Source organism: Diabrotica virgifera, chromosome 1, assembly GCF_917563875.1.
Source record: "Diabrotica virgifera virgifera chromosome 1, PGI_DIABVI_V3a".
Lineage (NCBI taxonomy): Eukaryota > Metazoa > Arthropoda > Insecta > Coleoptera > Chrysomelidae > Diabrotica > Diabrotica virgifera.
In genome coordinates, this window is record NC_065443.1 from 102,957,831 (window position 1) to 102,983,895 (window position 26,065).

The 26,065-nt window shown below is 32.1% G+C and overlaps 1 protein-coding gene across 1 annotated transcript; it reads left to right on the forward strand.

Annotated features, from left to right (window-relative positions):
- Nucleotides 1-9,585: 9,585 nt before the first annotated feature.
- Nucleotides 9,586-11,952, forward strand: LOC126891410 (uncharacterized). Its single transcript, XM_050660585.1, has one exon. The coding sequence runs from the start codon at nucleotides 9,586-9,588 to the stop codon at nucleotides 11,950-11,952; it is 2,367 nt and encodes a 788-aa protein (XP_050516542.1).
- Nucleotides 11,953-26,065: the final 14,113 nt, after the last annotated feature.

Sequence of the window (26,065 nt, forward strand, 5' to 3'; positions counted from 1 at the left end):
GTTAATTATAATACCAATATACAAAACGAGCTACATATAAATGCTCTTGCTAACGATACGTGCAGCGCAGCTGCGCCAGCTGGCTGCAGCTGCAGCCAGCCTTAAGCACATGCTGACGCTGCCCGGAGATTTAGTCAGAGAGGCAGACCGGCTGCTAGCTTTCGTTACGTGCATCTCAGGACAACCAATTTTAAGGTCCTGACTACAAATAATGAAAAAACTAAAAGTGCGAATTTTGTCATGCAATTTGGTATATGGGGTTTAAATTAATATTTGGAACAACTTGTTCAAATAACTTTTTCCGATATCTTTGACGCGAAACAAAATATCGGAAATTTACTTATACATATATCAGCTTTTCTCGGTCAAAAATTAAAACAATTCTATTTTTTGTCACTTAATAGTTCGCCAATTGGTTTCCCGCTTCATCAGATGTGCACTACAATTTTATTAAAACAAAGGTCTGAGCAAAATAAGAATAACATTACCGGGACCAGACACCTCGTAACGCGACAGTTCGTAACCGGACAGTTGGTAACGGACAATTGGTAACAGCGACAGTTCGTAACGGCGACAGTTCGTAACTATACAAATTCGTAACGGACAATTCGTAACGTCCAAATTGAATTATTCTGGTTATTTTTGTTATCAGTAGTAATAACCCAAGGACATTGATAATTGTTCGAAAAAAATTTATAACAGATTTCGAAAGCTTGTTGCTTGGAAACAGACCGACGCCGTAGGCGGATGTCTGTTGCCTGTAAGCAACAAGCTTGAGCAAGTTGTTAAAAATTTTTTGAGCATTTATCAATGTTCGAGGGTTATTCGGATAGAAAATTTTTGCTGGTTATGAAAAAAAAAAATACAGAGCAGAAACAATTTATTTAAATGTGCAATTAACAAAGGAACAATTAGAAAAATTTAAGGAAGATCCAGACATGTTACAACCAAAGTATTAAAAGTATTACAACCAAATCGTGACATTTTGAAATATTGAATATTTGAAATGTCAAAATCGAAATGAAACGAAATGTAGGTATCCATAGCTACATGATTGAGTGAAAACAGCCCATGGGATCTGTTTTCAGTATAATGTTGGTTTTATTGGTTGTATTCAATCAGATGACCACAAATTAATTAATGTTGTTCTGAAGCTATTTCCTTGTGGCATTTTTATAATTACGTATTTTTTATGGGAAATAAGCCACAATTTTACTAAAAAATGAATTTATTAACGTTTCGAAGCCCAAATCGGGTTTCGTTGTCAAAATACAAAATACTATTAAAATAAAACAAACATGTTGTTGCTAAGTAAAAAAATTCTTCTAATAATTTATTTAATCTGACTCATTTATATTGGCAATTCAGACGTATATTATACATTTTAAAGTAGAAGACTTTAAAATGATATCGCCAATATTTATGAGTTGCGTTCCTGGGACGACTTTACTAAAAGATAGTTCATTCGATTACATGAAATCAATCCCAACTCAAGAATATCCGTCGCAAAAAAATCATAGCATGTGATCTGTCTTAAAAAAGACAACCAAATGCAACGATGACAGTAAAATTCTCGCGTTAAAGATTCCATAGTAAATCACGAGGGAAAACCAGGAAAAAATATTAAAACGATAGGAAATAAATTCAACATTTCAACAACATTCAAAACAACAAACACATTGAGATCTATTCTATCTAAAACTAAACCTAACAATGAACAAGAAAAAAAAACAAAGAATTGCATTTATAGAATACCTTGTGAATGCGAACAATTTTATTTAGGTAAAACATCAAGACCATTAAACGTTAGAATAAGTGAACATCAGTCTTATATTAAAAACAGAGAATTTGATAGATCTCAGATATGTCAACACGCATGGGATAATGAACATAGAGTTCAGTGGAGAGATTCAAGTATAGTCTTGAAAGAATCAAATAGTAAAAAGAGAAAAATCAAAGAAGCGGCTCTAATTATGCTAAATGAAACCAATTGTGTCGCAAATTCCTCGGTAGAATGCAGTAGGATGTGGTTACCCATACTGAAAGAGGAAGTCAATAGAAAGAAAATACCACGATTAGTAAGTCAATAACATATCGAGTTAGTACAAATTTTATATTTTAGTATTACTTATTGTATATCTATGTAATATTAATATTATTTATAATTAAACATATTAAAGTCAGAATTTGGTATTAGTTTTTTGAAGGTAGATTAAATGTAAGACCAAATACTTACGATTTCGGGATAGTATCACGAGGTTTTTTCCTGGTTTTCCCTCGTGATTTACTATGGAATCTTTAACGCGAGAATTTTACTGTCATCGTTGCATTTGGTTGTCTTTTTTAAGACAGATCACATGCTATGATTTTTTTGCGACGGATATTCTTGAGTTGGGATTGATTTCATGTAATCGAATGAACTATCTTTTAGTAAAGTCGTCCCAGGAACGCAACTCATAAATATTGGCGATATCATTTTAAAGTCTTCTACTTTAAAATGTATAATATACGTCTGAATTGCCAATATAAATGAGTCAGATTAAATAAATTATTAGAAGAATTTTTTTACTTAGCAACAACATGTTTGTTTTATTTTAATAGTATTTTGTATTTTGACAACGAAACCCGATGTGGGCTTCGAAACGTTAATAAATTCATTTTTTAGTAAAATTGTGGCTTATTTCCCATAAAAAATACGTAATCACAAATTAATTGATTTCATTGGATTTCTAATTGAGCAAAAAATTTTCGTGGAAAGTAACTGTTATTACAGTTATAATTGAAATTATGTTTTTTAATTTAATGAATCAGTACGGGGATAAACATGTTTAACACATTTTATATTTCGTGTTTCAGTGTATATTAAGAGTCTTTGAACACAAACAAATATTTAAATACATACAAACTTTTAACAATACTCTTAAAAGTTTATTCCTCTTATTGTTCCTTAAATTTGCACATGCCTAGACAAAGGTATAATAAAGTACTTAATTCCTGAAATCTTTAATCTGACAACCGTCTTTAGACATTCCAAACTTTTTAAATAAACATTTTATAAAGGAAAGATACCTGTTAAAATAATAAACCTTGTGATTGGTAATAGCTTTGGGGCATTCAATCAACGGTTATAGTGGATAAGAGGGATGGCTTGTGATACTTTAATAGTTGGTTTAAACACTTTTATTATATTGTGAAACACGAAATATGAAATGCCTTAAAAATGTTTATCCTGATACTTATTCGTTAAATTGATAAACATAATTCCATTTATAACTGTGATAACAGTTACTTTCCACGTTAACAAAAATAACCAGAATAATTCAATTTGGACGTTACGAATTGTCCGTTACGAATTTGTATAGTTACGAACTGTCGCCGTTACGAAGTGTCGCCGTTACGAACTGTCGCTGTTACGAATTGTCCGTTACCAACTATCCGGTGACGAACTGTCGCGTTACGAGATGTCATGGAACCAAAATTACATGCATATCAACTTACAAAGATAGAATTGTTAACAAATAAACGACACAAACATTAGTATTACACTTTTACAATTTTATTAGATTTAGTGTTTTTAAACTATGAAATTATAAATTATGATATTATGAAATGTAAATAAAAAATGGCCAAAAACAAATGGGGCCTCTTAAATTACATTTTTGGCGTATTTTTTTGCTACTGCAAATTTGTCTAGATATTTTATAGTTGTAGCCTCCCCTATTGTAAAAATAACGAGCCGCCACAGCATTGAATAGGTATTTTGAATACCTTTCAAACAAGATATCACTTGCCATAAATAAGGTTCTATTTAAAATGATCAGTCAAAATAGCTCTGTTACGTCATCTGTCACTATTACGTCACATGTTATGACTACCTACGGACCTACGTCCGTTTTTTCTTCCTTCAAATTTCACTATTATATAAAATAAATGTTTTAAAATAAAATTTGGTTATGATATAAAAAAGGTTGGTTTATATAAAATAGGTTGAAAGAAAACTAACGTTAAAAAGGTTGGTAGAAAAATCTATGGCCTACAATTAAGGGGCTGTACCAAAAAAAAAATTACAGAAAGGACCCCGCATCACTCCTTATGGAAAAGTGCTCCCGGTCAAATTTAACGAAACTTTGGTCAATGATAGTTCTCAGTGAGTAGATTAAAAAGCCCATGGCACCTGGGTCTGAAAAACTATTATTCTCGAGCTACAGCCTTCTGAAGTTACTCAGGTACCTTAACAGGTACTCAGGTAGGTTAAATTCAGGTACTCGGTTTACGTTAAGTGCACTAATTCACGGTCAAGTGAATGAAAATATCTATTACACTGGTAAACACACAGTTTGCTGCTGGTAATTTTTTTACTGTTTCTAGGTAATTTGGGTCTGCTGAATCAATAACTCAAAAAGTGTAAGTTTTTGGAAAAAAGTTATGATTATCAAGATTGAAGCTAATAAAAAATGAAATAAATCCCTTACTAGAAAAACCTTTTAAGGTTCACTATAAAAGGGAGATATAGGTAATTGAATGTATATTTTTTTCGGCGAGTAAAAAACTCGAAGATTTCAAGCTGAAATAACGGGAAATGTTTGCATTTTATAACATAAACTTATTAAATATTTGTCAAAGTACTTAAAAATATCTATCAAATGAGCCCCCGAACATGTTGATAGCGTTAAAATTTATGCTCCAAAATTTTTTCAAAATTTATCTTTTAAAAATTTTTCCAAAAAATGTTATTGTTTTTTTTTTATAACTCCGTTCGTGTTTACGATATCAGGTTCATCTAAAACTGTTTAAAAGCTAATTTCAGGTGCTATTTAAGCACGTCAAACCTAATCTTCTAAACCCCTTACTTTTTTAAAAAATAAAAGGTTAAATAACCCCGGTTGCATGGTTCCCACAGCAAAATTTAAGATTTAAACGTTTCTATCTCGGTTATTTTTACCCTATAGAAATAGTAAAACAAGTAAAATATTTGGCACAGAAAAAACTAAAATTTGGTTATATTTAATTTTTTACGTATATTGAGTATTTTTGGAGGTATTATCAAAAGAATATGAAAATTACAATAATTTTAAAAATTATGATTTTTTTAAATTATATCTTTTTTTCAAAAATATGCATTCTAAACCGGTGAAAATTATCGAAAACATTACTTATACTAATATAAAGAAGTTATTGTAAGGATTACTATAAATTTTAATTTTTGTGGAAATGGCGTATGTTTTATTTTTCACTTTTTTCTAAAAAATTCGAAACGGTTCTTTTATTTTCATTATAACTTGCTTAATTTTGACGCTATTACCTTGTTCTGAAGCTCATTTGATAGGAATTCCGAAGTACTTTGACAAATGTTTACCAGGAATATTTTATACATTGCATCGTTTTCCCGTTATTTAAGCTTAAATACATAGATTTGAGTACTCATCGAAAAAAAAAATACATATTCAGTTGCCAATAACTCACTTTGAACTAATATTAGTTTAGTTCTTTATCTGAGAAATGTATTTAATTTTTTATTATCTTCAATTTCAGCAATAATAACTTTTTTGTAAAAGCTTATAGTTTTTGATTTATACGTGAAAAACCGATTTAAAACATGCATTTTTTTACGAAAAAATAAAATCTTTGGTCGTTAACAACTCAAAAAGTGTTGATTTATTTTAATAACTTTATATAACAAATTTTGCTTATAATTTGTTCCTCTATGGACTTATGGTATTATTTTTAATAAAATAATTTTCACCCCCGAGAAGGGGTGGCATCCACCCCCAGGGTAAAAGCGAAAGTTGGCATCATGTCACCTTTGTTCCTTGAGGTATCCTCTAATTTCTTACCAATTTTCATGAAAATCGATGGAGGTTCAACGAAATCGGAGGTGTAAACCTTCAGTGACTGCACTAGTTAGGATATGTTCACTGTTCACGTATGTCGATTGTTGCGATTAATGCCCTTTATATTCACAAGACAGAAATAGCAATCGTCAAAATGATTTTTTGGTTCCCTCCATTTGTCTTAGAATTTGTTAAGTTTGTTTATAAACATATTGCAATTATAGTGGTGGAATATACAGAAATGTAAGCATATTTAAGTATTTGATAAGTATGTTATATCTCGAAAACTAGAGCTGATACAAAGAAAAGGTTTGTATTTTTGGAATCAGTACAGATGAATTAACTAAAATCAGTCGATTTTTTTTCGGCAGCAAGACAAAAAAATTTTTTTGTTGGGCTGTGAGAAGAGAGACTATTTTCTTCATGCATAATTGCGTGTTGAATATGAATTCGTGGTTAAAAGCAGATGCATCGTATTTTAGTCTTCAGAAAACCTTCGAAAAGTACTTAGAAAACTGAAGAAGTGCGATAGAAAATGTATAGCTACAGCAACATAAGAATTATTACGTTTCAATGAACGGTTCAGACTTATCCAATACCAGCAGAGCTGCAGTTCCGCCTTATCTGTAGAAAACTACTGAACAGTGGCGGATCTAGGAGGGAATAGGGCAATTCTCCCCGTAACACAGTCCAGAATTAAAGAAAAAATTGTTGAAACATAAAAATATATTAGCTGACATGAAACTTACTACAGACAGACAAATTCAAGCCAATTATCTCGACAGTTAAGAAAATTAAGGGAACTTATTGCACATCATGCAATGTCTTGTAGTTTGGGTTTGTCTATTTTATGTTTTTTGGGGTTGGTGTTTTATTAGAAGTCGCCCCCTCTCCCAAGGCAAATGTTCCGCCACTGCTACTAAAGCGCATTCAGAAAATTGAGGAACAACCACAATAAGTGCTGCTAGAGCAGAATAAGACATCTCACGTTTTCACGCATGCAGAAAAGAGTGCCTCTAAAAATGATTACATATGCCGACGAAGCAGTAGTTTTTACAAATGAGACGCTCAGAGCAACAGTGGCCTAACCGTTTTAAAAAACGAAGTTTTGAGATAAACGCAATCTTTGCATTCGTATTTCCATTATGTTTATGGGATGGCGCTACAAATTATGTAGCGCCATTTGGCCAAATATAGAGGTAGGTTCTGTAGACCCTTGTTAATCCGAAGATTTAATGTTGCTACTTTTATTGATATATAATAATCTAGAAATGTTCAATTTGTGACTTAGGCCACTGTTGCTTGTTGCGCCTCAAATAGCTTAGATCAGCGGCGCTCAAAGAATCGATCGCGATCGACCGGTCGATCGCCAAAGTTTTTGAAGTCGATCGCGATTCACGGAAAAATACAAATGAAAACGATGTGGACACTAATTAATACGCATACATATGTGAGGTGGTTAAAATAATTAGTCCCGAAATAATTTCTTTTCTAGAAGAACGAGGGGAAAAATAACAATTATCGATATGATGAACGCAGTACATTCCTTTGTCAACAAATTGTTATTATTGATTAATCAAATGAACAGAAAGGATTTAAACAACTGACTATCGTTGAAAAAAAGGTTAACCGCCCTTTTGAATCATATTTATTATGAAACGGAGATGCAAGTAGTTCATGGCGAGTTTGAAAGACGCTTGGCTGATTATGAAACTGACAGATATTGTAACATTCATGTCTAATCCATGTGCTTGTGAAGAGTGGAAAAAATTGCCACTGAAATATTAATTACTTTCAATATGGAGATCATTTCCATCCAAAATGACGCACTGAAAATAATTTCGGATACTTATATACACCTTAAGTCCAGAGCGGCTGATAAGAAATTTTGGTCTTTCATACCGTATAACAAATATCCATCTTTGAGGCAAATAGCTCTGAAGCTAATCGCATTCTTTGGATGAATGAACTTGTGTGAGTCTGCATTTTCCCAAAAGAAGGTAGTGAAATCAAAGTATCATAATCGGCTAACTGACGAACATATCTCATCATGCTTGCATCTGGCCCTCGGTAATTCCGTACCATCATATGAAAATCTTGTGAATATTATGCAGTGCCATGCATCAATATCCAAATAAAATTAGGATGAAAAACATGACTTTAATTACAACTCTCTGAAGTTACAACGTTTTATCAAATAGAAATGTGCAACAAAGTTTTTTATTTTCAAAATTGTTGTTTTTTACTAGCAGTCGATCGCTGGACGCTTGCAGTTTATGTGGTAGATCCCACACACTATAAGTCTGAGCACCACTGGCTTAGATGCAGTGGTGTCGCCATACGGGGGTGAGGGGGGATTCTCCCCCCCAATAAAGATTCAGTTGGAAAATTTATTAAGAAAATTATAAATCCCGACTCCGACTGGAAAAGAAATAAAATTTAAAAAAATAAAGTTAAAAAATAAAGTTTGGGTTGAATTTCTTTCATTTCTTTGAATTCGTTTTCTATGTGGCAATGCCGCGCCGCCGCGCCGCCGCCACCGGCAACGCGTCAATTAAATAACTTGCTACGCCTACGCGTGCCGCGTGCCCTGGTTGAGTGATTCACAATTTGTTACACGTTAGGGGAATCGCCGAAAATATATTTTGTACTCTGTTTGGTGTACGCTGTAAGCCGGGTTCAGGTTTTATTTGGTGTTAAGTGAATAAGTGCGAGTGACCGAATGGGTTATAAAAACACATTTTAATTATTAGTGTTAATTTACTGCTACACTGGTAAATTATATTAAATATTATTAATTACAATTTGTTTGAAGCAGTTGCGTGGAGCTGCAATTCATTATTCGAGTATTAATTAATTTGACTGAGTAAATGCAGTTTGGAAATTTTGGACTTTTATCTTTGGTAAGTAAAAATTAAATTGGCTTCGCTTTGTTGTTGAGTTTAAAATTATGTAAGAATTATCTAAAATATTAATTTTAAATTTTTATTTTGATGTGATGTGAAAATATTGATTTCACTAGCAACGGTTTTTAATTTGTAGGCATAATTCTACTTGCGGTAAACCATAAATTAAAAGAAAAATGAAACCTAAAAGATACAAAGTGCAATGCTGCGAATGTAAATCTGTGTTTAACAATGATTTTAAAAGTCAACATGAAAAAGTTAAACATGGTGGAAAAAGAGTATCCATACAAAATATTGGGGCGCCTGCAAACCCATTTGAGGCTGCGTTAAAGAAACGGAAATATGAGGCAGAAACAGAAACTATAATTGAGGTAAGATAAAACCGAAATATTTATAGGTGTATATAGGCATAATAGAAAAAGTTTACTGCAATATCCATATAATTTTTTAAATATTTTTTGGTATAATTTGGCCTAATAATAATCCTTTTACTTAAGGCTACTTCTACTGCTTCTGACACCGATTCCGTTCGAATAAGCTCTAACGATAGCCCCTACAAAAAGATCGATGGGAGTGAAAATACTGATGTTAGTGAAAATATGGACCTGAATATGCCAAGTGCCAGTACTACCATCCCCAGTGATATAGACGTGGAACCAGACGTAATCTCTATAAATACTGACGATGAAGCAACCCAATGCTTATCAAACACTATTTCTTCTGATCAACCAGGTGAAGAAAAATCTTTTATATCACTGTTAGGAAAATTTTCGTATCTGTTAGACTCTTTAAATGAAAGCAAAGGGCTGTTAGAAAAATATCATAAATAAGAAATTTTAGATGAAAAAATGACTACAATTGATATTTTAAATTCCGTGACAGAACTTAGGCAGAATTGCAACTCAATAATAGATATTGCCAATGAAGTGCTAGCAAATTTAAACAAAGATAATATTTCTTTTGAAATTGATGACCAAAATAGTCTTTCTGATAATATAGTAAATCATGATCCTGCAATGCGCCCTTCTAAGTTAAGTACTAATCAAAAAAACTATCTTATTCGTTTGGGACCCCATCAACCTCGCTTAGCGGCATTTCCATCAGATGCAAAGAATAGGTTTAATGCCCAATGGTATAATGAATTTGAATTTTTAGAATATAGTACCATAAATGACTCTGCTTTCTGTTTTGTTTGCTGCTTATTTCCAAAGGGTATAGGGCGGGAAAAAGGGGAAAGCTCTTGGGTTGAAGGAGGTGTAAAAGGGTGGGGACAAATGAAAAGTGCTGGAAAAAATAAATTGGGCAAACTTCAACAACATTTTTCATCCATGGCTCATAAAGCGGCATTGTCCGATTATTGTAATTTCTTGATTACAGAAAGGCATATTGATGTTTTCCTAGATAAAAATAAGAGAAATACATTAATCGAACAAGAGAAAATCCATAGTCAAAATAAGAGAGTTTTATGGGTTTTAATGGATACAATCAGAACATTAGGCATTCTAGGATTGGGTTTTCGAAAATCTGATTCGGCTTCCGAAGGAAATTTTGGACAAATTGTAAACCTTATATCAAGACATAACAGTGTCGTGAAACAATGGTTTGACGACAGAAAATTGCGCCCTTATCATGTGACATACATGAGTGGTGAATCTCAAAATGAAATGATCTCTTTAATTGGATCAGAGGTACGTAGTTTGATAATTGAAGAAATTAAAGAATGTTTATTTTTTTCGATAATGGCTGATACGACACCTGATTTATCCCATAAGGATATACTCTCCCTGGTAATACGTTATGCCGACAATAAGGGTAATATTCACGAAAGGCTTATTAAGACCGTTGAATGTTGCGATAAATCCGGACTGGGTATGGCCGAGTTGTTAATTAAATGCCTAAGTGAGTTGGAAATAGATAGTTCTAAACTTGCTTTTCAATCATATGATTTTGCTAGTAACATGTCCGGTGGTTTTAATGGCGTACAAAAAAAAATTACAGATATCGTCGAGCACAATGTACCTTACATTCCCTGTCAAGATCACAGGACTAATACAGTGCTTGAACATGCTTGTAACGTAAGTGCATTGATTAGAAACTTTTTTGACACTCTTGAAGAACTTTACGTATTTTTTACATCAAGCACAAAAAGATTTAAACACCTGCAAGAAAAAATACAAGAAATAGATAAATCAGTTCAACTTAAAAACCTTTCAAGAACCAGATGGACTGCAAAGGCAGACTCAGTCAGAGCTCTTAACCAAACAGTAGATCAAATTATTGAAGTTCTATCAGACATTTCCAAAAATAGAGAATTTGATGGTTCTACAAGAACTAAAGCATTGGGACTTTACAAAAAGATTTTAAATTTTGTCTTCATAGCTAGCTTCTTTTTTCTAAAAAATATTTTACCAAAAATTAAAATTTTAACTGAAACGATAGAAACACCTAATTTAAATATAATAGACTGCATTAATTTGATAAAAACTACTGCCCTTAATTTAAGAAATACCGATTATGACCATAACAGTTTAAATAGTCTAATTGAAAGTGCCATAAAATATGCCGAAAAATTAAATATTGATCCTTATTCTGATTTTTCGAAATATCATAGACGAAGGATTATGCCAAAAAAAATTGATGAAAATCGTGACACTGAAGTCGATATGGATTTAAAAACTTTTTTTAGGCGAGATTTCCAGGAAATTTTGGATACCTTATCAAGTGGTTTAAATGATAATTTTGAGCATATCAAAAAATCAATTGAGCCACTGTATTCAGTTTTAACATTTCCACTTGATAAAAGAAATATTACCTTAAAGATTTTAGGTGACATTGTTGCCATGTTTCCTCCAGGTTCTAAAAAGCCTGATGTCCATTCTTTACAAGATGAATTAGAAGTTTTATTTGATATGAACTCTAAAGTAAGTTCTTTTCCTGAACTATTATCTAATGTAACCAAGTTAAAAGATAATTTAAATCAAGCATTTTGCTTTTGTATGTTTGTATTGACTGTACCCTATGGTGTTTCAACCAACGAAAGGAGCTTTAGTCAATTAAAAATTATTAAAAATGTGTTAAGAACAACAATGTCTGATGAACGACTTGATAATTTAATGCTATTAAAGTGTGAATCTGACATGGCGTTAAAATTAGATTTAGGTTACACAATTGATAAGTGGGCAACTCTAAAGAAAAGGCGAATAATTTTAAAATAACATTTTAGGGCTTAAATAAAATGGAAGAATACGTAATATCGTCCTTTTTTGTAAATAGTCTTTCAGGTAACAGGATTAGGACAAAAAATCTCCAGAGTTTTTCTTTTTTATTTTTTTTTTAAACTGCCGACGTTTCGACTTTATTTAAAATTTGTAGTCTTTTTCTTTGTCCTAATCCTGTTAATCTAAACAACTACTTATGTAAATATAATACGTATGAAATAAGGTAATGTTATAAAAACGCTGTGTATTTATTTTATGTTTTGATTATAGTAAAGTTATTACTTACATAAAATATGTTTATTATTATAATAACTAATTATTCTGAATTTTGGAAAAAGGTGTACCTATGTAAATAAAATAAAGTATGAGAGTTGGGAATATTTTTCATTCTCCCCCCCCCCAAAAAAAAGCTCTCGCGACACCACTGCTTAGATGATTTGCAAAGAATAGTCTCCAGCATATCAGATAGACAGGCGCAATTTGAGAATTTCGTGGGTGGATCGTGTGACTAATGTTGAGGTTCTACGTAGAATAGGCAAGGAATGCGAGATTATTAACACAATCAAAGAGCGAAAACTGGAATATTTTGGCCATGTTATGAGGAATGAACAGAGATATGGCTTGTTGCAACTCATTCTTCAAGGCAAGGTATTTGGAAAGACAGGACCAGGGAGAAGAAGAATATCTTGGCTTCAAAACCTGAGAAAGGGGTTTAATACATCGACAACTGGACTGTTCAGAATAGCAGCAAGCAAAGTTAGGATAGCCAAGCTGATCGCCAACATCCGGAACGGATAGGCACCTTAAGAAGAAGAAGATATCAGATATGGGTAAGAGAAAATGGACTTGATCTCAATGCGAAAAGAAAATACAAAGTACATACATGGTAGTAGGTAAACGCGAAATATTAATTACAATTGTCTATGGAAAAATCGGGTTTATGCCATCTTCGACTATCTGTAGGTTAAGATTTTGCAGATTTCGGTTAGATATACCATAATATGTCGTGTTATCGAACGACATATCAGGATACTTCAGTAGCAGTGGAGGAACATTTGATTTGGGGGAGGGAAGCGACTTCGAATAAAACACCTACCAGTGGCGGCCGGTCAGGGTCGGCAGGGTCGGCAGTGCCGACTCACACATTTATGGACACATTGTAGATTTTCTAAATATTTAATTTATTCAGAGTTGATGATATTTGTTTCTGTAAAATAAAAAAAAATCTGTTAGATAATACAGACTAAATTTTATTCATTGTTTTTAAAAGAATTCGATCAATCCGATACGTTAAGTGATCCCTACGCGTAAGAAAATTTTCAAATTAATAATCCCAGCCATGCATCCGCTTGCGATTGTGTGAATTCTTATTTATAAGATCTGCTTCGACAGGGACGGCAAGCCGTACCTAGATTTACGATTTACTTGTAAGAAGCGCTGTGGAATATAAGCCGATAGGCAACCAATTATACATTTCACCACAATTTCACTCGTATTTGAATGGCAGAGTTCGGCAGATACCAATCTGCCGATCGGTGATGGGCAGACACCAGCAGCAGGCAAGCCACGTACCCTGCTAATATTGCGCTCGGGATGAAATTATTTATGAAATAAAGTAGCTTTTGGAATTTTAAATCTCGGTTAGTTTTCACTGTAGCAGATTTTCGTAAACAGCTTTTGGAAGTTTTTAATTTTATTTTATTAATAAAGGCGACAATTTTGTAAGTGATGATATCTCGATCCGTGAAGCAATCGGTTTGAAAACTTTACTAAATGATTATTCTTTTAATATTTTTTTATATATTTTTAAGAAAGTGTTTACCCAAACTGATGTGATATTCAATGTTGTTCAAAATCAGTCAACTGACATTATTTATTCCAAAAATAGAATAAAGCTGGTAAAAAATCTCAGAGATAGTAATTTTCAATATATACGCAGTGACGTTTTGGATTCGCTTGATATTTCCGAACACCCCCAAAAAATACAAAAATGCAAAATTGTGCAAATAAATACTCATTTTTTCAAATTTTGAAGATTTGCAAATTTTTGAAGATTTGCAAAAATTTAAAAGTTACGCCAAAGAATTTTTAAAATATCTATTAGACAAGTGTATTAAAACTATGCATCATTATTTAATCAAATAAACAACTAAGGAAATTGATTAAAAGTTTTATATGCTGATCCAAATATTCTCGGAAGATGGGATAAGTTACAAAATATGTATAATTTTATATACTGCAATTCATTGCAACAAACTGTTCCCGAAATTAATAAATTATTATCATGAATTCTCTCATTGTCTTCTATGATGATTGAAGCCTTTTAATTAGATGGTATACCTATCTGAGGAGACAAAAACCTTGCCGACCCTGTCCCTAAATCCACGAGCCGCCACTGACACCTACCCCAAAATATATAAAATAGACAAACCCAAACTACATAAAAGACGTAGGTAATGACACGTGCAATAAGTTCACTTTATTTTCCTAACTGTCGAGTTAATTGGTTTGAATTTGTCTGTCTGTGGTTTCAGTTTCATGCAAGATAACAGATTTCAACGTGCAATAATCATGTTCCAACAATTTTTTCTTCAAGTGTCGACCGTGTTACCGGGGTATTTCCCTATTTCCAGCTAAATCCGCCACTGTTCAGTAGTTTTCTAACGATAAGGTGGAACTGCAGCCATGCTGGTATAGGTCTGAATCATTCATGAAAACGTGATAATTCTTATGTCGCTGTAGCAACAAATTTTCTATCGCACTTTTTCAGTTTTCTGAGTACTTTTCGGAGGTTTCCTGGAGACTAAAATAAGATGCATCTATTTTTCACCACGAATTAATATGCAACAAGCAAATATGCTTATGCATAAAGAAAATGGGTCTCTCTTCTTTCAATAATAAATATTTTCGTTCACTTGACCGTGAATTAGTGTACTTAACGGAAACCGAGTACCTGAATTTGAAAACTTCAGAAGGCTGTAGCTCGAGACTAATAGTTTTTTAGACCTAGGTGCCATGGACTTTTTTAATCTACTTACTGAGAACTATCATTGACCAAAGTTTCGTTAAATTTGACCGGGACCACTGTTCCATAACAAAAGTTGCGGGGTCCTTTAGAAATAATCCAGAACCGAATACTAAGGCATATTGTAGGTGATCCTTGGTATGTTCGGAATGACAATTAACATAGAGACCTTAAAGTCGAATATATTCCAAGTAAAATTAAGAAAGTCGCCAGGATACCTGAAGAGAAGCTTCATAAGTATTTCAACCATGAAGTATTTCAGCTTCTTGTCAACCAATTTCAGATGCGAAGGCTAAAGAGGACTAAACTGTTCGAGCTTGTGTAATGTGAGCAGTTGTGCAAGGCTTAATTAGTGTTATCCATTGTAGCTACAACAGAGACGTCAGCAGCTAGTGAAAAGTAAAATCAGTGCTGTGCTGTGTAGCCACAACAAAGAAGTGGGCATTTCATGTCAAAAAAGGCTAGGATGGACCAGATGACATTGTGTGATCTCTATTACTATATGGCTGGGGAACCTGGACATTAAAACAGTATGACGTCAACAAACTGAATTCATTCGAAATGTGGATGTACCGCTGAATGTTAAGAATAAGCTGGACCAGCAGAACTACGAATGAAGAAGTACTGGAAATAATGATCACACGTCCTCATCTGGTCAATAGGTACGATCAAAATTAGAAAGACGTCATACTTAGGACACATAATGTTCCATTACAAATTTGAGCAGCTCCAGGAATATTAGAAGGCAAATCGAAAGTAAAACAGTTATAGGAAGAAAGAAAAAATCCTGCTTCCGAAACATCATAGATTGGACCCATCACATTTGTCTAGATTATCCGATGATCGCTCGAAAAATATCCGATTTGTCACGAAAAGGTACGCTAGGTCAAAAATTATTCTGTTATTAAAATCAATGTTGCCAATGTTATTCTTTTAGTCCTCTTAGGGCCGGTTGTTCGAACGCTAATCAACAATGATCATTATCAAATAATTAATTACTGTCAATGTCAACTTTGTTTGGGTTGTTAAAAAGTCTGTGGAGTCTATAATCAATTAATATAACAATAATTATTAACATAATTAATAATAAATCTCATAATTGTAATTAATTATGTTTTCAGCAACCCAAACAAAGTTGACATTGACAGTTTTGGTGACAGTAATTAAATATTTGATAATGATCATTGTTGATTAGCGTTCGAACAACCGGCCCTTAACAGCCATCAAATAACAAAATCCGTTGTTCGTACGCCAATCAGTTGATTGTAATCAATTATCATTATGATAATTAACATAATTGATTGATTAATTAAATATTAATTATCAAATAACGTAACAATTATTAACATAATTGATTAATTAATCAATTAATCTCATAATTGTAATCAATTATGTTTTAGCAACCCAATCAAAGTTGACATTGACAGTAATTAAATATTTGATAATGATCAGTTGATTCCATTTCTGATTAGCCTTCGAACAACCGGCCCTTTAATCTACTGGATTCTCTATTAGCTGATAGTGAATTAGCTTTCATACGTTTAAAGACTAAAAACTAAAGACTCATAAAATAACATCGGACGGCAGACGGTTTTTGAAACTTGAATTGGATTATAGCCAGTTGTACCAACAACTAAACGATTGATTTTTTGATTTGGATTGCCCGTTTATTTTAAAATGCGTTGCACCGACCATTACTCGACTTACTCGACAGTTTTTGATCTGTCAAAAATTGCTGCGGTTATTGAAAAAAATCGACTGTTTTTTACCTGACGTTTATTCTGTTTACGTTGTTAAAGTGTTTTATTTTATAATTATTTTCTAATAAAGTATCATAGTATTATTATAGATTATAATTTATAAAAATGGATTTATCATCATCGTCGTCGTCGAGTTCATCTTCTGACGAATTGGAAGATATAATGCATATGCTACCAAATATAAGATCTGTAAGAGATCGCAATGATTTGTATAATAAGTATGTATAATGAAGATGAATTTAAAGCAAGGTATAATATTTTTCCATATAACAAGCTAATATTTTCCCATGCAATGGCTTTTTGTTTATTTGTCACACCATCTGTTTGTTTATTTTCTATTATAAATTTATATTTAACAGCTAAATCTAAAATTATATCTCTCTCTAAACTAGAAAAGTGGCTTCCTTTATTTTTCATCGTAAGTATAATAAGTATAATATAGTCCTTTTCATGACCATTTTTCAGTGCGTAACAGTTTTTCGATTTCTCTCTAACGCATTAAATTGTATGTGACAGAAAAAAAGGCACGTTGGTGATTACAGACATTTATAACATTTCTTCTAGTTATTCTAGTTGTCGATAGATGGCTCCATAATCAAAAAAGAATTATTTATTAAATAAAATAATAATATTATCAATATAATCTGTACAATTTATAAGACTATACAAATCAAAGAAAATACCATTTTATAAATGCAATAGACACAATTGATTTGTTTTTATTCCAAATTGAAAATAAAATGTGGCAACTGTCAGATTTAACTAAAATGTCATGTTAGAATAACTGTCATAAATGTGTATTATCACGGACTTACCTTTTTTTCTATAAATTGTGACGCACTGAAAAATGGTCATGAAAAGGAGAATACAAACAAAATTGTTAGAAAACAATGTAGTTCAATTCAATTGACATAACCTTACAGAACTTTTTTTGGCAATCTTGTTTGACAGACGACACTCGGATTCAAATGAAATAATCGAATGAAGTACGATGTTGCCACTTATATATTGTCGGTTTGTAAACCAACAGTTTTTTTGAATGGTGCAACCCGTTTGAAAAATAACCATTGATCATTGATTTAAATCGTCGAATTGACGGTTAGCAAATCAGTTGATTTACAGTCTGTTGGTGCAACTGGGCATTAGTATGCCTTAAGTGGATGCATTTGTGCATTTAAATTCTAAACAAAAGAATCGGCACATGTCCCTTTTGTCAAAAGATGAAAAGTATCGGATGTCACTAACATTCATCCAGTATAGGCTATTTATAAAAATTTGGGTGGAACCAAACAAATTTAATGTGTTATTGGTGTTAGGAATACATGGATGAGAAAGTTTTAGTCCATGGTAGATATGTACACTGAAAAATATCCGCAAATATCCGATTTATTTAAAGATACGAAGAAGATACGACAACTCTCAAAAAGGTACGCAAATCGGATAATTATCCGCCGATTGGCAACACTGTTGGACCCACACAACAGAGAATAACTTAATTCATCAAGCCAAAAACAGAGAGAAATTTGCTATTTTGATCGCCAACCTCAATAGAGAAGGCACTTAGGAGAACGAGGTCTTATCTTTTAGAAGTAATTAGTAAAACCAAAATGAATAACCATTTTCAATTTCGTTGCAAAATGAAAATACAGCCGCATCATATTCTAGTCCAATCAGAGAGTTTTAAATTCATTTTGGATTTACATGTTTACTCTGATTGGAGTAAGAAGGGAACCATTCCATTTGGAACTTTACCGCGCTGAGCAGATGGGGCGTGAATTATAAATTGTAAAATTCCCTCATCTTCCTTAGTCTCAGCATCCGTATGGCTTGCAAATTGAAGAAGCCTCGGAGGTGTAACCAGAGAAGGTTCCCATTGTTTTCAGTCTGGTGGGATATATAGTGACATTACGTTGTTTTATATGCCATTAGAGTGAAAACTTATTCTTTTAATTAGTAAAAGTAAATTGCGTTAAAATATATTGTGTATGTACATATAATGAGACTAATCTGTATATTTAGATCATCCTGTATATACATATCGTATTAATAAAGAAGCTTTTTATTAGTGTACGTCGGGAGATATTCATCTGCTCTCTAAATTAATTTCTAATTGCAACTACAAATTTTTCGAGCAAACTTCACTTCTGTTGCTTCGATAATTGGCAAAATTGCTGAACCTTAAAATCCATTAATGAACAAAAAAATGATTACCACACAGTTAATAATTCTCCATCGCTGAGCCTTGGTTTGTCAAATCCTTGATGGACGTTCACGGCGGGATTCCGAGAATTCTTCAGTCTTTAAACTACTCAGCTCTCATAAAGGCATTTTCACCGCATTTGTATCTTTGCTAATATCCTTACTAATTAGAAGATTTTTTCCACTTTGATTTAATTAGGATTGGGTTTAATTTGGTATATCTTGCAAAAGGCACATACCTATCTCTTCAATTCTCAGAGTTTTAGTACCTCTAATTTGATGGGAAGGACACTAATTTTATGTAAAAAATCCACAAGGAAAAAGTTTTCCTGTAGTTGGCTGTATACCATGTAATACAAAAAACAGTAAAATCCTGTATAAAAGTTATATTTAAAATCCCTCAAAAGGGCCACATCAAAATCACATAACTAGTTTTCGACTGGTTTACCAGTCATCATCAGTCCTTACCTAAAATGAATATAACCTGATAAAATAATGCATAGATATTGAAATTTTGACTACGGTTAAAAAATTATAGGTTATATTCACGTGCAATGTACATGCTAACCACCAAGATATTATTTAACAACAATATGTGGGTCAAAGCCCAGTAAAAGTAGTCCGTCAAGGAAACCTTGTTTTAACATGCTGCATTAAGCGTGGATGTTTAAAATATTTTGCTAATCTGCCCCAGGTAAAATCTGAGATGTGCATTTGACTGGTTCACATGTTGAAAGTATGAGGGCAAGTGACAATGAAATGGATAGAGATCCCCGAACGATGACAAGACAGAAATGACAGTTCCACAGGAAGTTGAAAATTAACCTGTCATATTTAAAGACTATGGTGTACAGCTTGTTAAAATTAGAAATGATGTAACAACACACTCCATTGTGAAAATTATCATTTAAAATTCATTAAACTAGTTGTTATAGTTAAAAATGTATTCAAGTATACTGTAAGTGGAGTTAGTAAGGCAAACCACATTATACAAAAGTTTTGTATTCGAGAACTAAATTCAGTAATCAAATCTTATTATCGAGAGATCTAAGATTTAAAAAAGCCATTTTGTGTTGATTTAAAGTTATCGAATTTATTTAACTTATTGGTAGCTATTGGAATTTGTGTAGGAAAGTGTGTAAGAAATCAGAATGGGGGTGACTGAGGTGTAAAAATGTCCTAAATAATCTAGGGAGATGTATCGTTAAGAAAGCACAAGCTCAAACTTAGGCGACTAATTGCTAAAGACTTCGCAGGCTGTCCGGATCCCTAAGGGTCCAAAAATCAAACTGTAATAGGATGATGACAGTAGGAGCTGGGGGGTATGAGATGTCTGTGAGGAAATTAGTGAGAAAAGAACATGAACGAGACCCAGAAAAAAAATTAGACTTTTGATTTGGTTTTATAAAAGATAAGTGTTATATGTTGGTAATGACAGATTGAATAGGTAGGGTGGGAATAGCCATATGTAGAAATATGGTGGTGGGTTGTATGTAGATGAAAATTTGTATAATGTGGATGTCTGTAGATGATCCCCATCTACATACAATGTGGATGATCCCCATCTATATCTATGTGATCCCCATCTACATACAACCCACCACCATATTTCTACATATAGCTATTCTCACCCTACCTATTCAATCTGTCATTACCAACATATAACACTCATCTTTAATAAAACGAAATCAAAAGTCTAATTTTCTTTCTGGGTCTCGTTCATGTTCCTTTCTCACTAATTTCCTCACAGACTTCTCATACCCCCCAGCTCCTACTGTCATCATCCTATTACGGTTTTGGTTTTTGGACCCTTAGGGATCCGGACAGCCTGCGAAGTCTTTAGGAATTAGTCGCCTAAGTTTGAGCTTGTGCTTTCTTAATGATACATCCTTCTAGATTATTTAAGACATTTTTACACCTCAGTCACCCCCATTGTGATTTCTTACACACTTTCCTACACAAATTCCAACAGCTACCAATAAGTTAAATAAATTCGATAACATTAAATCAACACAAAATTGCTGTTTTAAATCTTAGATCTCTTGATAATAAGATTTAATTACTGAATTTAGCTCTCGAATCAAAACTTTTGTGTAATGTGGTTTGCCTAACTAACTCCACTTACAGTATACGTAAATTCATTTTTAACTATAACAACTAGTTTAATGAATTTTAAATGATAATTTTCACAATGGAGTGTTTTGTTACATCATTTCTAATTTTAACAAGCTGTACACCATAGTCTTTAAATATGACAGGTTAATTTTGAACTTCCTGTGGAACTGTCATTTCTGTCTTGTCATCGTTAGGAGGTCTCAATCCATTTCATTGTCACTTGCCGTCATACTTTCAACATCTGAACCAGTCAAATCCACAGCTCTGATGTTACCTGGGGCAGATTAGCAAAATATTTTTCCATCTACCTCTACCGAAAGTATACTTTTCCCTACCAGATTGTAGGGAGCAAAGTTGTACTTTTCCTCCCTAGGGAGGCAAAGTAAAAGTGACGTCATGGTATTTAACGTTTTTATACATTTTAACGTTTATTTATAAAATACCCTGTAAATATTTTGCAGAATGGCAAAAAAAAGTAAATTGTTATTTTGATTTAACAATGTTTACATTAATAATTTGACTTATATATGACAATTGACAGTTATATTGAACCTACTTGTTAGTCTTAGTTCTAATAAATTTTGTTGGTTAGTGACATAAATAAATTAAGTAAAAATTTAAAAATTACTTGTTATTTGAGAACTGTCGAAAAGCCATATGTATAACATGGAAGTAAAGTGCCTTTTCCTCCCTTGAATGATTACTGCCCTCCGCTAAGCGTCGGGCAGTAAACTTCATTCTCGGGAGGAAAAGTAGCACTTTCCTCCCTTGTTATACAAATAGCTATTAAACATCCACGCTTAATGTAGCATTTTAAACCAATGTTTCCTTGACAGACTACTTTTACTGGGCTTTGACCCACATATTTTTGTTAAATAATATCTTGGTGGTTAGCATGTACATTGCACGTGAGTATAACCTATAATTTTTTAACCGTAGTCAAAATTTCAATATCCTTGCATTATTTTATCAGCTTATATTCATTTTAGGTAACCACTGATGATGACTGGTAAACCAGTCGAAAACTAGTTGTGTAATTTTGATGTGGTCTTTTTGAGGGATTTTAAATACACCTTTTATACAGGATTTTACTGTTTTTTAATTTTATGTGCTATTTGAGGTATTGAACTTAAACTATCTTTAAACTATAACGGGAAAGTTCCCGGGAGTTGGCTGAATACCATATAATTAAAAAACTCTAAGATCGAAGTAAAAAACTCTACAGTAGTAAGTATAATTTAATTAAAAATCTTAAAAACCCAAATGGATTACATAAAAGTGTGAATGTTTTCGGATCTATCAGTCCATCATCAGTGAACTCTTGTACTTGCTAAATAGCCCCAGAATCAGTGATAATACATAGAAATCAAATAAAGAGGAAAAGATTCCTCTCATTGGTTGTATACCATAATAAAAACTTACTAAGGAAGTAAAACTTCACATGTAGGTAGATGGTATATAAATTTATTAAAATTTTTATCTAAAAAGATCCAAATTGGATTAAAGTGGGTACATCTATAGTACAAAAAATACAAACGTTTTGGGACCAATCAGTCCATCATCAGGTTGAAACCTAAAATAAGCAAACCACTGTATAAAAAGGCCAAGTTGAAATTTTGACTGTCAGAAGATTTCTATATTCTTTTAACATCGACTTATTGTCTACATTGTTGTAGCCTAAATGGCCTAATTATTGTAACACTAAGGTCTTTTGACCTATCTATGTAGCTAGTTCCAACTACTTTGGATCTAAAGTAAGTAGCCACATGTTTTAACTTTTCCTAACTTTCTGACAGTCAAAATTTCAACTTGGCATTTTTATACAGTGGCTTGCTTATTTTAGGTTTCAACCTGATGATGGACTGATTGGTCCGAAAACGTTTGTGTTTTTTGTACTATAGATGTACCCACTTCAATCCAATTTGGATCTTTTTAGATAAAAATTTTAATAAATTTATATACCATCTACCTACAAGTGAAGTTTTACTTCCTTAGTAAACTTAGAAATCAGTTTACATTGTTAAATTGTAAAATCGAAAAGGCTTAATAGCCCGATCAACGAACACAAAACTTTACGAAAACCTCCAAAAAAATAAAGGAAGGATGAAAATTTGTGAATAATTAATTAAAATTTCTATGATTATAATAAGAAAAAGTTTACAATTCTACATCCCCTCCATTTTACAAAAATTGGGAAAAATTGGGTGAAAAATATTTTCTTGGGGGTGAAAAAACATATGTTTAAAATAAGTCCTGAATTGAATAAAATGACTAATTCTAAGCAACTTTTGTTCTATAGAGTTTTTTCACTAAGTCAATACTTTTCGAGTTATTTGCGAGTGAACATGTTCATTTTTAACAAAAATAAAATATGTTTTTGGACAGTTTTTCGCAGATAACCCAAAAAGTAAGTATTTTAGCGAAAAAAATATTCTTAGCAAAAATATAGCTTATAAAATCATGAAAAAAAATAGTGTACGCATGAATACACTAGACTTAGTAGAAGCAGAGTTGTAGCTAATGAAAAGCAGGTTCTTATTCGTCAAATTCCAAATCGAATAATTCAACGTGAACTAATCAAAAAACGGAACACTTTTCGGAGAAAAGTAATTACAACTTTTTTAAAGTGTTTAAAAAAAGGTTTATTTTGTTTTAAAAAAAATCTTCTAACATTCAAAGTAAGTGAGTTACGCTCAAAATATTGTTGTTCTCTTTTATTTTTTGGTATAAAATCGCGAAAATCACCCCCTAATTAGCTTCCCAAATAAAAGTAATCACTACCGCTTTACAAGTTACTTAACTTATGTATCATTTATATGATCTATAAGTTTCATTGGTTCAAAGTGCTCATTTTTGAGAATATGGAAGAATATAGAAATCTTTTAACATCGACTTATTGTCGACATTGTTGTAGCCGAAATGGCCTAATTATTGTAACACTAAGGTCTTTTGACCTATCTATGTAGCTAGTTCCAACTACTTTGGATCTAAAGTAAGTAGCCACATGTTTTAACTTTTCCTAACTTTCTGACAGTCAAAATTTCAACTTGGACTTTTTATACACTGGTTTGCTTATTTTAGGTTTCAACCTGATGATGGACTGATTGGTCCGGAAACGTTTGTGTTTTTTGTACTATAGATGTACCCACTTTAATCCAATTTGGATCTTTTTAGATAAAAATTTTAATAAATTTATATACCATCTACCTACAAGTGAAGTTTTACTTCCTTAGTAAACTTAGAAATCAGTTTACATTGTTAAATTGTAAAATCGAAAAGGCTTAATAGCCCGATCAACGAACACAAAACTTTACGAAAACCTCCAAAAAAATAAAGGGAGGATGAAAATTTGGGAATAATTAATTAAAATTTTCTATTATTATATAAGAAAAAGTTTACAATTCTACATCCCCTCCATTTTACAAAAATTGGGAAGAACTGGGTGAAAAATATTTTCTTGTGGGTGAACAACATATGTTTAAAATAAGTCCTGAGTTGAATAAAATGACTAATTCTAAGCAACTTTTGTTCTATAGAGTTTTTCACTAAGTCAATACTTTTCGAGTTATTTGCGAGTGAACATGTTCATTTTTAACAAAAATAAAATATGTTTTTGGACAGTTTTTCGCAGATAACCCAAAAAGTAAGTATTTTAGCGAAAAAAATATTCTTAGCAAAAATATAGCTTATAAAAACATGAAAAAAAATAGTGTACGCATGAATACACTAGATTTAGTAGAAGCAGAGTTGTAGCTAATGAAAAGCAGGTTCTTATTCGTCAAATTCCAAATCGAATAATTCAACGTGAACTAATCAAAAAGCGGAACACTTTTCGGAGAAAAGTAATTACAACTTTTTTAAAGTGTTTAAAAAAAGGTTTATTTTGTTTTTAAAAGAATCTTCTAACATTCAAAGTAAGTAAGTTACGCTCAAAATATTGTTGTTCTCTTTTATTTTTTTTGTATAAAATCGCGAAAATCACCCCCTAATTAGCTTCCCAAATAAAATTAATCACTACCGCTTTACAAGTTACTTAACTTATGTATTATTTATATGATCTATAAGTTTCATTGGTTCAAAGTGCTCATTTTTGAGAAAAATTGGTTTTAAAATAAAACATTTTTTTTATTTTGAAAATATCTTCCTTTTTTTTCAAATTAACTAAAATTAGTAATGCCAAAAATCTCAAGAAGTAATAAAATGTACGTTTTGATTTTCTGAATATTTCGGAGTTTTTGTTTTCTTCTTAGACAAAAATTGGTTATGGCATGGCTGTTCAAAATTGGCATAAACTTGTGATTAGTATTACTCGTTCAAGCCACTTTAACTACAGCTTTTTCAAAAATAAGCACTTTGAACCAATGAAACTTACAGATCATATAATATAGATAATACATAATCAAAGTAATTTGTGAAGCGATAACGATTAAATTTATTTGGGGTGCTAATTGGGAGGTGATTTTCGTGATTATTTTACCAAAAATTAGAGGGACCAAAAATATTTTGAGCGTAACTCACTTACTTTTAATGTTAGAACTTTTTTTGAGAAACAAAAATAAACCTTTTTTTTAAACACTTTAAAAAAGTTGTAATGAATTTCCCCGAAAAGTGCTTCGTTTTTTGGTTATTTCACATTGAAGTATTCGATTTGGAATTTGACGAAGAAGAACCTACTTTTCATTAGCTACAACTCTGCTTCTACTGGGTCTACAGACTTCATAAGTACACTATTTTTTTCAATTTTTTATAAGCTATATTTTGGCTCAGAATATTTTTTTCGATAAAATACTTACTTTTTGAGGTATTTGCGAAAAACCGTCCAAAAACATGTTTTTTCTTGTTAAAAATGAACATATTCACTCGCAAATAACTCGAAAAGTATTGACTTCGTGAAAAAACCCTATAGAACAAAAGTTGTTTAGAATTAGTCATTTTATCTAATTCCAGACCTATTTTGAATGTAAATTTTTCAACCCCGAGAAGGATGTAGAATTGTAAACTTTTTCTTATA

Coding starts and splice junctions, on each gene's coding strand:
- LOC126891410 (XM_050660585.1), top strand. CDS start 9,586: ATGACTACAATTGATATTTTAAATTCCGTGACAGAACTTAGGCAGAAT.